The sequence below is a fragment of the Alosa sapidissima genome, chromosome 10 (genome assembly GCF_018492685.1).
Source record: "Alosa sapidissima isolate fAloSap1 chromosome 10, fAloSap1.pri, whole genome shotgun sequence".
NCBI classification, from domain to species: domain Eukaryota; kingdom Metazoa; phylum Chordata; class Actinopteri; order Clupeiformes; family Clupeidae; genus Alosa; species Alosa sapidissima.
In genome coordinates, this window is record NC_055966.1 from 6,567,337 (window position 1) to 6,582,106 (window position 14,770).

The following is a 14,770-nucleotide window of genomic DNA, read 5'->3' on the forward strand; positions in this document are numbered from 1 at the left end:
AGGAGAGTGGGGGAAGTGTAACGGGGGATTCCGTGTCAGGATGGTTTGTAGTGGGTGGAGACCGCCGTTTCTGGGCCAATCAGAGGAAACATCTGTGGCTGTCAAAGTGGTGTGAGCTCGCACCATGAGCACACTCACACACTCAGACTCTCTCCCAGATCACTGGGTTCTTTCTGACAGTGCACAGTGCACAGAGCACACTCAGACCTGGACACCAGAGGTGGCCTTCAAGGAGGTCATACATCCGCATGCTTCAGAGCAGAGAGTTACATAACACCTTCCTTGTTTGAAGTGTGTGGACTCACTTCTGGCATCTTTATGGCCCTAGCCTAATCCAGTTACACACAACACTTTTCACCCACATACCTCGAGCCTCGCCATACACACACACACACACACACACACACACGGTCACCTTTATAGCACTGGCCTAGTCCAGTTGCACACTGAACTTTCCCCTACATACCTCTTTGGGAGTGTAGCTATCTCTGTTGCTATCCTCCTCTGTGGGCCATTTGAAACCTGCATGAATATCCTGTCCCCGTTTCAGTGTTGAAATAGGGAAGCATAAATACACTGTGATTAATGCAAGAGGTTGAATATCATAAGGAGCTGACTGTCTTGTTGGCTCTCCTCATACATACAGTATATACATAACAAAAACAACAGCTATATACAGTAAATTATGTGTGTATATAGCATATATGCATGTATGTTTGCATGCATGAATGTATGAATGCATGCATGCTTGAATGTACCGGTATGCATGTATTTGAGTTTGTATCTATCTTTCATTATTTCAGAGAGATCTTTCCCTATCTTGTGGTGGTCATTGGGTTGGAGAATGTACTGGTCCTAACCAAGTCTGTGGTGTCCACCCCTGTTGATCTGGAGGTGAAACTACGCATTGCCCAAGGTCAGATTAGAATCCATATGCATTTGCAAAGTACATTGATATGATACTATACACTGATATGTGTATGTAATGTAAATGTTGATTGATGGCCTCTGTGAGCCCAGGCGAACCTTTTGGCAAATTTGAATTTGCTCTGCAGGTCCGTCCAGAAAGGAGCCCATTGATGCCCATTTCCAAACTTGCCGTTTTATTGCTTCCAAAGGTGTATTCAGAAGAGAAATTAAACTTAAATTTGTGCATTAAAGTCTTATCAAATCATTTCAGAATTGCAGCAAACATTTCTTTCTTGTAAACAAAGGTTTTAAATGAAGTTGTTCACTCAGTTCTAAAGAAAATACGGATTCTTGGGTTTTTGGTGATTCGGAAATGGACATCAATGGGTTCTTTTCCAGACCAACCTGCAGAGCAAATTCAAATTTGCGAACAGGTTTGTCTGGGTTCACCCAGGCTAGTAGATTGATTGCGTTTTAACAATATACTGGTATGAACATTGAATTTAAGTTCGATGTTAGTATATGAAGATTACTTTTACAGTAGAGTACACCCTTGTGTGAGAGAGAGGTTATAAGTGCACTGACTGGACTGGTTCCCTTGAAGCCCACGCATTGATTCCTTTGGTCTCAAACCTCTTGACATACTGGGCTGGAATATTTGTCTGATGACTAAGCGTACATGTGAATGTGTCTCACAGGTCTGAGCAATGAGAGCTGGTCCATCATGAAGAACATGGCTACAGAGCTTGGCATCATCCTCATCGGATATTTTACTCTAGTGCCCGCCATCCAGGTACTGCAGTATTCCAGAGTCGCCCAGCCCTTCTCCCAAAGGACTTCACTTTATGCACTGCCTGTTGGTCGAGGACGGGGCTCTTCTGTATTGAGTTATGTGCACTCTCTAGGTAGCATTCCTCCAGTATTGATTCTTTGTCCTCTCGTCGCAGGAGTTCTGTCTGTTTGCTGTGGTTGGCCTGGTGTCAGATTTCTTCCTGCAGATGTTCTTCTTCACCACAATTCTCTCCATCGATATTCGTCGCATGGAGGTGAGAGCAGAAAGCTCTGTTTGCTTGCCATGTTTACTTTTCTCTCCCTGGTGCCCTGAGGTCACAGATGGACTCAATCATCCCTCCCTAGTTTTGCAGATTTGTTCATCCCAATAGTTTGTCTCGGTTCCTAGTACTGTGTGAAAGCTGGATGTTACCCTCTCTTTGATTGACTTCTTCTGTGATCTCCCTGTCTCGTCCTCCCGGTCCTCCTTCACACACTCAGCTGGCTGACCTGAACAGACGTCTCCCGGCCGAGGCGGGCATGCCCCCTTCCAAACCTGGCCCTTTGCGTCCCCGAGAGACGCCCCCTCCCCCGCGGCCCTCCCCCCACACCATCACACTCCAGACGCCTGCCTTCCGGAACCTTCGGCTGCCCAAGAGGTTGCGGGTGGTGTACTTCCTGGCTCGCACGCGCCTGGCCCAGCGGATCATTATGGTAAGAGCTACAGCTATCAGGACCAAAAGCTGGGCACATAGTAATCGGCTAGCATAGTTTGTATCACATTTCTCTGAGAAATGTCAGCTTGTTTAAGAAAGGTGATAAGCATTGTACAGTATGTATAAAAATAATTGCATTATAATTCATTCTGTTGATGGCAATAATAAAAAGGAAACAATGTTTGTAACTTACTGCTATTAAAACATGCATAATGCACTTTTGTGTACTGTTCTTGTCCAGGTGGGCACGGTCATTTGGATTGGGATCCTCGTCTACACTGACCCTGCCGGCCTGAGGACCTATTTGGCCGCCCAGGTGTCCGAGCAGAGCCCCCTCGGAGAGCCTGGCCTGCCCCCCCACCTCGGAGTGGCCCCCGTCTTCCCAGGAGGCGACCCCACCAGCACTCTGAGCGTGTTACCCGCCCCCGAGCCCACCCCCATCCCCGAGAACCAATCGCACGGCCACGGCAGCCACGACGGCCGCAGCCCCCAGATCACGTGGGGCCCGGAGGACGAGGAGGGCTGGAGGAGACTGTCCTACCGCCACTGGCCCTCTCTCTTCAGCTACTACAACATCACGCTAGCCAAGAAGTGAGTATGGTCCTCAGCACACAAGTATGACCGTTTTAAAAAGGAGCCCAGTCTAGAGTGCACGACACCCTTTTTAGTTCCAGTTGCACTGAGCAACAACTGGAGTAATTGTTGGAAGAAGCATACTGCTTCCAAATATTGGACTGTACTCATTATACTTGGCTCAGCCTCACTAAGGCACACTTGACCTACATGTTTATCTAGTACTTGGTATTGCTCAATAACTGTTAGAACTTGCTGAACTGGGCTGACTTGAATTCAGTTGTTGCTAGATCTAGGTAGGATATCATATCTGTCCTTGACCGTGACTCCTATCCGTCCCCCTCTACAGGTACATCAGCATCCTTCCGGTCATCCCTGTCACGCTGCACGTCACACCTCAAGAGGCTATCGAGATGCGTCACCCCCAGGACACGCGTCACGCCCCTCCCCCGCACCCTAGGGCCCCCGACCTGCAAACGGACCTCACCCTTTACAAGTCAGTCTCCTGCCCTGGTGCCACATGAGCATGCCACACTTCACACCAAATAGAGCCGAAGTCACGCCCCTTGCGTTAGCCACCATAGGACCCATCTTTCCTATCTGAGTCAATGGGAAAAGATCAATTATTTTCTGGTCTCGATCGACTTGTGCCTTGAACTACCCATGTGATGTTTGTCAATTTTAAACACAATTTTTCATGTAAAGACATTTACAGTTTGTTTTGTAACTATTGAATTCCAACATTGTGAAAGATAGTAATTCCAACGACTACAAACCCATCAGTCGTGGTAGTGACGTTAGCCCATTCATAGCCACACGGGATTGTACAAGCATACCAGCAACAGGTCTTAATTGGGCTTCCCTTGCCAATGAAAATACTATGAGTCAGAGGATTAAACACATCAGGAAAGTTGTATTCGTCTATAGACTGTACATAAGCTACTGTTAAGTGACAGCAGGCAGCAAGATGTAACCGTCAACTAGCATAACAGCTAGTCTTATCGTTTCATTACGTTGGTGATGTACATCGTTCGAGACGAGAGATGTAGTCCACTGAGCGGATTCGCACAAAACCAACATAACTTTTAAAGCTGCAGTTGGCAAGATTTTTTTTGATCATATTCACTGAAACTGACACTATGCTCCGACAGAACAACATAAATCAGCCGGTTTTTGAAACCGCCACCTAGAGCCTGTTATTTGTTTTGCAAAAATCCACAGCTCCCGTTTCTTCTGGTCCAATCAGAGCAGGGCTGTGTGAGATCTGACTGTCACAGTCTGGTGCAGTCTGGTGCGCACTGACGAGCACAAACTCGACGAGAGGGTGCTCGATGGTAGTGGGGGAGGGGCATGAGCGTTGTAAACATTCAACATTTTGGCTAAGTCCCCTCAATCTGTCAGACTTGCCAACTGCAGCTCTAAGTCTATCGAACAACAGTACTTTTTTGACGTGAAAAATTATCTTTTAAATTCACACTCATCATATGTAAAATTCGTGGCACAATTCGAACGGGACCAAAAAATAATTGTTATCTCTCCATTAACTCCCGTTCATATTTTTTCGAAAGATGGGTCCCATGGACCGGAAGTAGAAGGGCGTGACTTCGCCTCTCTATAACACAGGGCCATTCTAGATCAGCTGACTTATCCTGGTGATTTCGGAAGTAGCTATGAAAAGGTGTCCAGTCACCACAGGCGCTTTTCAACTGTGATGTTTCAGCTTGACTGTATCCTGTATACTTACAGTCTGATTGCTGTAATGATTAAGTCTAGCAGGGTCAAAGTGTGTGTGTGTGTGTGTGTGTGTGTGAGTGAGTATCAGCGCATGGGTGTGCTTTGAAGACTGATGATCAGATATGGCTAACGTGTTGGCCATTGGTCAGACCTCCAAGGCCACATCCCTGTAGCCTTAATGTTCAGTGACTCATCTTTGTTGATATGACTCACGGTCAAACTGATCGATAAGTGAGTTGCCCTGTGTCGGCAACCTTCCAGCATGTACTCTAGGTGCTAGTCCAAATGAGGGAATGGATGATGTACGTAAGTCTCCTTTTCTGTTATTCCAGTGGCGTTGATGCAATATAACATTATGGTGGAAATTCTGTTTAGATAAAAAGGCACTGTAAGTCCTAACCTAAATGCAGAGGTTGCTCATTTTCGGTGTCGTTGAAGAAAGGAAGGAAGAGTTGCACATGTTATAAAATCTGATGAGTACAATGCAGAGCAGGTTTGGCGTGTGTTGAGTTCATCTACTCTGTATAGAGTTGTGTGTACGTGCTCAAAGTGTGTGTGTGTGTGTGTGGTGACAGTTGAAGTTCTGGTATTTCTAGAGTTCCTTCTTTGCTCTTGCTGTGAGTCATAACCTGAATACTGCAGGCGTAAACTCTTGTTGGAGCTGTGTGTCAGTACTGTACTCTGTTTTTGGCTGATTAGACACTTTGGTTAATGCTGCTTAATGACTGTGGTATGTCGCCCCCTCTTTGGCACTAGGGGTTAGGGCGATATAACTGAAAAAGTAGAAGTTACCTTCTCCTGACCTCAGCACTTCACAACACAACAAGAGATTTATGAAATAAGGTTTGGATTTATTTACAAAAAAACACAGGAAGCATTAGCATAAACTTCCGGAGTGGGAAAGGCCAAAATAATAAACCAACCAAAGTTATTAGGAATGGAACCTCAATATAAACTAACCTCATTCCCTAACTAACCAAAAACAGGAGAAAAATGACACGGTTCCAAAGAAAATGGCACCCAGCCTCCCTACAAAGCTTTTCAGAAAAGTTACAAACACAAAAATTAGTAATAAGCCCAACAGTTAGCCACCACAACTAACATTTATAACAATCTAACAATTATAACAATGCAACTGTCCATCAATGCAACCGCCACAATTCAACAACTGTCCGAAACAGGAGAGGGGAAAATCTGTAGTGAAGAGGGCAGACAGGTTTTTATCCACTGCCTCGTTGTCTCTTCAGCCAGTGGGAACACACTTCACCAATGGACCAATCTCCTTCTCCGTGTGACCTTAATTGGAAGGTGCAGAGAAACACAGAGGAAGAGAACATAGCACAGCATGCAACACAGACAGCATGGAACATAGCACAGCCTCAGTCCAAACAAATACATCCATGGATGTAAAGTTTACAATTTATGGTGGTGAACAAACAAATAAATATATACGTCTTAGGTAACAACTGGTACATCTAATACTGTAAGTAGTCTTAATCGGTCATTAAGTTTAGAGTTTAAATACAATATGTTTGTGATTGAACAAGAAGCGACTGAAGTTCTGAACTTCTGTACTGGTGTGTGTGTGTGTGTGTGTGTAAGCGAAAACCACTTATTCTTTAATCACATTTTTTCATCTCTTCAATGATCTTGTGTTCTTTACAATAAGCTGCATATTTACCCCCCCCCCTCGCTCTCTCTTTCTTTTTTTCTTTTTTTCTTTCTTTGTTTCTCTCTTTCTCTCTCTCTCTCTCTCTCTCTCTCCTTCTCTCTCTCTCTCTCTCTCTCTCTCTCTCTCTCAGAGTGGCAGCTCTGGGTCTGTTTGCAGGGGTGGTCCTCGTCCTGCTGCTCTTCTGTCTGTACCGTGTGCTCTGCCCACGGAACTATGGCCAGAACGGGGTGCCGCACGGGAGACGGCGGCGTGGAGAGCTGCCCTGCGACGAGTACGGCTACTCTCCACCCATCAGCGAGATCTCACCACTGCTGCTGAGAGGACACAGCATGGTACGGACACACACACACACACACATGCCAACAACCATAAAGCAGTATCAAGATCATCATAAAGCAGTATCAGTATTAAGTATCAGAATACCAAGGTGTTATGAGCATACGCGCGAAATGCATGGCTACTATTGTGTTGTCACCTTGAATATGCGTTTTCTTGATTAGATTAAATTGACCTTGATTAACTGCATTGATTAACAGCACTCAAGGTGCCTGCAGAACGGCACAGTGTTGATGTTGTATGCTGCATGCTGCACACTCATTTTGGAAAATGAGCACTTATTCAACTTCAATGAGGAGTGTATGGTTTCTCAGTTGTGTGTGTGAACCTCTGTCCTCCCCAGGACATCGAGTGTCTGGCTAGCGACGGAATGCTGCTGGCCAGCTGTTGCCTGGCAGGACAGATCCGCGTGTGGGACGCCCAGACAGGAGACTGCCTCACAGTCATCTCCAACAACGGGTAAGACAAGATCACTATCTGATCACAGCATCAGACATAAGTAGATGGCTAATGTTGAAACATGTTATACTATATATATATATATATATATATATATATATATATATATATATATATATATATATATAATGTTAAATATATGTTAAATATATATTTAACATGTTAAAGCATTGCCTCTCATCGATCTTGCATACTTTAACATATCTTGAATATGACACATTTGTGTGTAGCTTAAAAACAGATAAACGTATAAACGCAATATAACAAGGACACTAACATATCCTTACATGGCACAGGAGAATGTGTGTAGTTACGCTGATGTATTTGATGTGTTTAGTTTATTTCTGGTAGTGTCCGCCAGCAATAGTGTTCTGTTGATTTGTCATCTTTTCCTTGTGGTGATGTAGCGTGTAGTTGTGGTATTCTACTCTGTGCTTGTGTTGGTCTGACCCTGTGTTTCCTGGTCCCTGTGCTTGTGTGTCTGTGCTGTAGGCTCCGTCGCAGCAGTAGCAATGGTGGCTGGGAGCAGCGTGATGGCTGGGACTCGCTGTGCGGCCCCGAGCCGGACAGCCTGTGCAGGATGGACGTGAGGGAGGCGTGGGCCGGCACCGACGCGGACGGCTTTCCCCTCAGGCGGCGGGTCACACCGTCCCGGCCGGCCCTGTTCGGAGACCAGCCCGACCTGACGCCGCTCATCGACACCAACTTCGGCGACATGCCGCCCTCGCAGGAGCATCCGGCGGCCGGCTACAACTTCGGGGAGCTGGTGGAGAAGGCGTACCAGGAGCACGAGCCCTCGCCGCCTCTGACCTACACGCCGGTGGGCACTCCCCCGCAGCACCACCACCACCACCACCACCAACACCACCTCCACCAGCGGCGCCGCAGCCTGGGCGACCAGCCCACCCTGACCCCGGAGCGCCCAGCGGCCGGACCCCCCGACTGGGACAGCTCCGTGTGGGCCATGGAGCTCAGGGGCAACCTGATCGCCGCAGGGAGGAGCAGTGGAAAGCTAGAGGTGAATAGAAGAGGAGTAATGGAGGAGAGAGAGAGAGAAACAGGGTACCTGCGGGGTCTTAAAAGTCTCACTTGTAATATTGTTAAATGAAGACCTTCAAAGTATTGAATTTAGTTTACAGAGTCTGGAATTTCATTCACAAGGTCATATTCTTTCCTTCCTGGTAGGATTAAGTAGATACCGTAATGTCAATTCATTTCTGTAGAGACCATGCCATTATAGATCCCAAGGGCCTAAATAAACAAACTTTTGTTTATTTTGAAACTGGTTTTCACGGTTCACATCCCCCAGTCGTTCACGCAATTTTAAAGTGAAGCTAAAGTAGCATTTTGTGTGCAAGCGCAGATAGGTGCGTCTGATTTGTCAGCTGGGATAGTGATATGAGCCGACCAGGAGAGATGTCTAAGGATGTCACACTAAGCACTAGCATAATCTGCATGTAGCTTAGGCTGCAGGTTAAAATATTTCAAATCAACTTTACAAATGCAAGCCTAGTCTACTATAATGAATCCTGAATTTCCCCTTGGGGGATCAATAAAGTATCTATCTCTCTATCTCTATCTCTATCTCTATCTCTCTACCTCTCTCCCTACTTTGGCCTGTAGAAAAGAAAGTTGGTTTTAAATTTCATTTGAAGTTGGTATTAAAAAGGCCTTACATTTAAGTTTGGGGATCCTGTTGGTACCCTGAAGAAAGAATGATAAAAAGGGGTGTAGTGGTTGGTGAGGGAAATGTATAACGGAGTCCTTTTCTTTACTACTAGCTGTGGGACGCAGTGGAGGGCTCCTTGAGATGCAGGAACGAGGATGGAGTTTCAGGGATTACCGCACTGGCCTTCCTCAACAACAGGTATCTCATTCTCACACTCGCCCATATACTCACTCACACACACTCACTCACACACACACACATTCTCATATTTACTCACTTACACACACATACACACTCTCATATTTACTCACTCACACACACTTGATTGGGCCATTGTGGGTCATGGTGCAGCTGCTTTGATGATTACAACAGTGGAGTTTATTACTCCTCCCCCATGACGACAACGACAGCAGCAGCAGCTTGCATTGATATAGCGCTTTATCAAGACGCGGTGCTTGATGGTTTCGGTTGATGTTGCAGGATTGTAGCAGCCCGGTTGAATGGATCTCTGGATTTCTTCACCGTGGACATTAACAAGCCTCATGGCTTGCTTCAGTATCGTGGTGAGTGCAACATCTCCCTGTTTGTGTGTGTAAATGTATGCTTAATGGATTGTGTGTGTGTGCGCGATAGCGATGTGATGATGATTGTTGTTGTTGTTGTTGTTGTTGTTGTTGTAGGTCCCCCTGGGCGTGGCAGTCTGCCCCCCTCGCCGTGTTACAGCAGTGAGGACGTGATCAGCTGCCAGCTGACGCGCTCGGTGCAGTGTGCCCACCAGAAGCCCATCACTGTGCTCAAAGCCGCCGCTGGTAGGGTGGTCACGGGCAGCCAGGACCACACAGTCAGGGTGAGGGCCACACACACACACATACTCACTCACTCTCTCTCTCTCTCTCTCTCTCTCGTCTCTCTCTCTCGTCTCTCTCTCTCTCTCTCTCTCTCTCTCTCTCTCTGACACATCTTCTGTCCCTTGTAGTCATAGTAAGTCAGGCATCTTAAAGAGCCGTTGTGATCTTCTTAAAGAGCTCTCTGTGTGTCAGGTGTACCGTCTGGAGGATTCCTGCTGTCTCTTCACCCTGCAGGGCCATTCTGGAGGCATCACTGCCATCTACATAGACCAGGTAAGGACACAACCCAGAACAGCTCACCTGAACCGTCCGTGCTGATCATGGCTTTAACTTACGATTAGTGACCAGAGTTTGGCACTTTTGGAAACCTGCAGAAAAACAGAAATGTCATTGGCTGAAGTTGTTGGCCTGTAAATGATGAACTCCTGCTGTTGCCACAGACCATGGTTCTGGCCAGTGGGGGGCAGGATGGAGCCATCTGTTTGTGGGATGTCCTGACAGGAAGCCGGGTGAGTCATGTCTACGGTCACCGTGGTGACGTGACCTCACTGGTGTGCACAACTTCCTGTGTGATCAGCAGTGGGCTGGACGACCTCATCTGCATCTGGGACCGTAGCACTGGCATCAAGCTCTACTCCATTCAGCAGGTGTGTGTTTGGGTGTGGGTGTGTCTGTAGGTGTGTGTATCAACTGTTGTCTTCTTGAATTGGGCCAACAGTCGTTGCCCAAATTGTGAGTTGGTTGTACTTACTTGTATAAATGTTGCGTGTGTAGCACTGCACACTTAGAAAAGTGCTACGCTAGCAGCAATAAACATGGCAATACAACGGAGTGATGGCCTATAGGGTCAAATTCATCCTCCTTTGTGATCTCTCTCTTTCTCTCTCTCTCCCCCTCCCTCTCCCCCTCCCCCCCTCAGGAGGTGGGCTGTGGGGCCAGTCTGGGGGTGATCTCAGAGAGCCTGCTGGTGACGGGCGGTCAGGGCTGCGTCTCCTTCTGGGACCTGAACTTTGGGGACCTGCTGCAGACGGTGTACCTGGGCCAGAGCAGCGAGGGCCAGAGCGTCCGGCAGCTGCTGGTGCTGGACAACGCCGCCATCGTCTGCGACTTTGGCAGCGAGCTTAGCCTCGTCTACGTGCCCTCCGTACTGGAGAAGCTGGACTGAGCGCGTTCAGGAGGAACGCGAGAGGACGGCGAGAGGGACCTCTCTCGGGCCGGAGGACTTGCCACGGCCTGACTGCACTGATGACGCCGTCTCTCGCTCTCGCTTTTTTTTAAAACCCGTCTGTCTTTTTCTCTGTCTGATTCTCTCCGCTGCGGTTTGAGCTTTCACTTGTTTGTTTTTTTTAACACTTCAGATGCGACTTTCCTCTCCTCTCCTCCACTTCTTTGGTCCCGTCATCCACCTGTAATCCAGGGGCAGGGGAGGGGAGGCCATGTGTGTTCGTGTAGCACTCGTCCTCTGCTGTCTCCATACGTGGACACACAGGCGGATGAGTAGTCGGCAGTCTGTCCAGGGCAGAAGGACGGACTCTTTCTCCACAGAGGGGCTCTCTCTTTGGAGCAGGAATGCCTTGGGTGGAGGGTTCTTTTTTCTTTTTTTTTCTCTGCTGGCCTCTAGCTTTTTTTTTTTCTCGAAGCAGTTTTGTATTTTTCTGGTAGAACGTGGACTTCTTCCAGCAGAATGTGTTTCTACTCCTCAGAGGATGCTGCTGCTGCTGCTGCTGCTGCTGCTGCTGCTGCATGTTGATCTCGTGTGGGCACCATGTAGGCCAGCCAGAAGGGTCGTCTCGGTAGAGTGGAGCAGCAGCCTGTCCTCCGTGTCACCTACCCACGGCTGGGAGCGCTGTGCAGCTGTATGCCCAAGGACAGCAGTCACTAGCACCAGGGTGAATGGGATAAAGGTGTGTGTCTGTGCGTGTGTGTGTGTGCGTGTGTGTGAGTGAGATGAGTTGAAGGTAATAGTGCTTGGTGAAAAATGAAATACGAAGAGACTGCTGATGAACATAATCTAGAGCTATATTGTTTGAGTGGTGTGCGGATGTGGTGTTGAAAGATACTGTAATCATTGATACCTCCAGGGGGGGTTGTTAGTTCTTCTTTTTTAAATGTTTAAATCTATTATTTATTAGTGATGGATTTATAAACAATTTTAACACAATTTGTATGAAACTGTACTAAACTTGACCCTTTGCCTCTTGCATAATAATTGATGGAGACAAGGTCCGGATTGTCGAGGTAAAAATCGAATCTTTAATTGATGAACTTGAAGATCTAATAATAATATGACTATACATATTAAATGAATATTAACAGGAGCTGAGAGTGTAGATTAAAGGTGAGAGAGGGTCTTTATTGTCGGTGGGTGCTTGACACCTCCACCCCATGTAGCTGTACTCCTGGGAACCCCAGCCCAGAGTCTTGATTCAGTGGACATGTACAGAGTATATTTGTGCTGGTGATGTCCGTCATCACAATATGTTTGCGTCGGTCACCTTTAAGCTGACCTCTATATCATTGCTAATCCTTCCTTCCATGTTTGTTGGTGGGAGGCCTGCCGAAACACTGGCTGTCCATGTGCGCTTTAGACAATGACTGTAGCTGTTATCGAGGGATTGGCCATTTTATTTTTCCATGTTTGTAGAATGGCTCATCCTGATCCCTTGCCAACTTCCTTTTACTTAGGCTGATTGGAAGGATGGGCCAGTGCAGTCCAACAGTGTACAGAGGTCAACTGTAGCAGCTGCTGTTCCAAGAGAATTGGGTCTGTCGTGGAACTATGGACAGGGACCAGATGAGAGTGTTACTGTATTTTATGTTTAAGGGAAGCAACAAGTCTGATGGTTTTGAGACGACTGGTCTGGACCAGGTGAAGGCAGCAGAAGCCAGTTTAATTCTTGTCTCTGTCGTTAAGTCCACGTGAGCTGACTGGCTCATGAGAGGATGTTTCTAGAGACGTTCTAGAGAGCAGCAGACCCATCTCTTTAGGCCCTCTCCTCATCCAGAAAACAAACCGCATATGGAGAATGTACAACTGCAGTCGGTTCTGCAGCCACACAAACACACATCCACATTCTCACGCCACACATACAAACGTCTCACTTAACACGCACACTCAAAACACTAACACACACATTAACATTTGCACATTCTATCCATCTATGTAAGTGGAGACATTAAGACACTAATACATAATTATTACACATATTCTCAAATGCCATTTATCCACATTCTTCTGGTCCTCAAAGGATCACAAAAATAGTTATTTAAAGCACCTTTGAAAACTATTCAATTGTATCCATGGTTGTTTGGATGCTTAGTTGTGCACAACAGCTTGGTAGACAACCGCAAAGGTTTACTTTACAAGGATTTGATTGGTTTGGAAAGCAAAAACACCCATACAAGCAAGTAGGAACGCACAGAACAGACAGCAACGTCTATTGTAATTTATTAGCTTTTTTCAATGTAAATAGTGACTGAGAAAGCTTTAGATTTTTTTGTAGATTTTTTTTATTAGTATAAATTATTTTTTTTTTTTTTTTTTTCAAGGTTCTCCAAACCACACAAATGATGGTTGAAATGTGAATTATAATCTTGGTAGTGGGGGTGGGACAGTGGCACTTTTTGTCATCTTCCCCTGTTGGTCTCTTTTAGTGTTGTGAAGAATGCTGTCCAAATTCTCTCAGTGACTGGACCTCTGACAGTCAAGTAGCATGTAGTCAGATTTGCTCCCGATAACCACCACCACCTGAATCCAGCCAACCCATAGCATTCCTTAGATGTTTTTGGTTATTAGATTTGTAGCACACAATCAGAATCCTCTTAGCCCAGTGCCCTGCAGATAACTGGTTTGTGTGTGTCGGTGGTAACTGGCTAACACGCTTCCTCGTGCTGGGCTGACTATTCAATGGAGTGGGCCACCGAGCGGGTCTGAATGAGATGCCTGCGGTGAGAATACCTGTGGAGTTAACTGACCCGGCATCTGGTTTCATAGGCTCATTATGGGACATAAGTACAATGCAGTGCATAGATCCTGTCCATGTAAGGGACCATGTCATTGTCACAAGCTTTAAGCTGCACTGTCTTCTTTGTTTTTCTTTTTCCTGGTTTGTTCATCTACAGATGAAGGTTGTTCAAGTTGATTAGAACGAAAAGGATTTGTTTATCCACCACTTTGTTTCTTCTGTAAAAATCCCTCTCTGGAGAGGCCATTTCAGGGTATCCCCACATCCACGTGTGGTGTCTGACCACCAGGTGGCCAGTCATGGCTCACAGGCATGGCTCACTCAGGTTCAATCAATACCCTGTAGTCAGTATTCACTGAATCCAGTAATAGGACCCAGGCTCATTATGTGGACGGTCTGACAAGTAGTGGCTACAGCCACTGTACACAAGATAAGGACTTGGGCATGCATACCTTAGTGATACATAGAGATGCTTCGGATCATCTCATCACTTCAGTATCAATTTTGGCCAATGTGGGCACCATTTATGACGCATCAGCTTTTGAGCTGTTCTACTTTCCTACTGTAGGTGTACAATGGGTACATCTACCTTTTTCCAAGTCAAAGAAAAATTGGCAGCTTGACCGGAATATTGAGCCTATAACTTACTGCTGGCAAAAATAATCACAATCTTCTAAGGTGAAGATTAATACACAGACCTTTGTAAAGAGTTGGATCAACCCTAGAAGACTTTAGACCGGACCTTTACTGGCAGGGGAGTTCTTCTTTCATAACCTATTAAGTTTGATTGTGTTGAGCATTCGGGGAGATAAAACACGGTTGCACTGCAGACCTATGGGGGTTGATGGAGAATGTTTCCCAGGGGAGGGACAGGGAGAGAGAGAGAAAGAGAGAGAGAGCGAGAGACTGGGTGTACATTTTTATTTTGCTGTGTGACTGAGGCTTGGTGTGAATCCCTCCCCGTCCCATTGCTACAGAGTGGCAGGAGAACTTTAGAGGATGTAACTAATAATGCTCTGTACTATTTTTAACACAGGAAGAAGACTTTGTACTAATTTACAAATAAAAAGGCTTTGATACCTTAACCTGTCTCTTGTCTGCCTCCATTACCTCTATAA

General features: G+C 46.4%; 1 protein-coding gene across 1 annotated transcript in view; it reads left to right on the top strand.

The window, feature by feature from the left end:
- The window catches only part of LOC121720069 (SREBF chaperone), a 31,269-nt gene extending 16,532 nt beyond the window's left edge, over positions 1 to 14,737 (top strand). Inside the window, 17 exon segments of the mRNA XM_042105902.1 lie at positions 804 to 916; positions 1,608 to 1,702; positions 1,857 to 1,955; positions 2,182 to 2,394; positions 2,638 to 2,987; positions 3,319 to 3,465; positions 6,506 to 6,707; positions 7,055 to 7,170; positions 7,663 to 7,984; positions 7,987 to 8,096; positions 8,098 to 8,188; positions 8,952 to 9,037; positions 9,320 to 9,402; positions 9,520 to 9,686; positions 9,880 to 9,960; positions 10,128 to 10,334; positions 10,607 to 14,737. Coding sequence (XP_041961836.1) covers positions 804 to 916; positions 1,608 to 1,702; positions 1,857 to 1,955; positions 2,182 to 2,394; positions 2,638 to 2,987; positions 3,319 to 3,465; positions 6,506 to 6,707; positions 7,055 to 7,170; positions 7,663 to 7,984; positions 7,987 to 8,096; positions 8,098 to 8,188; positions 8,952 to 9,037; positions 9,320 to 9,402; positions 9,520 to 9,686; positions 9,880 to 9,960; positions 10,128 to 10,334; positions 10,607 to 10,852 — 2,728 coding nt within the window. The 3' untranslated portion in view covers positions 10,853 to 14,737.
- The last annotated feature ends 33 nt before the right edge of the window (positions 14,738 to 14,770 follow it).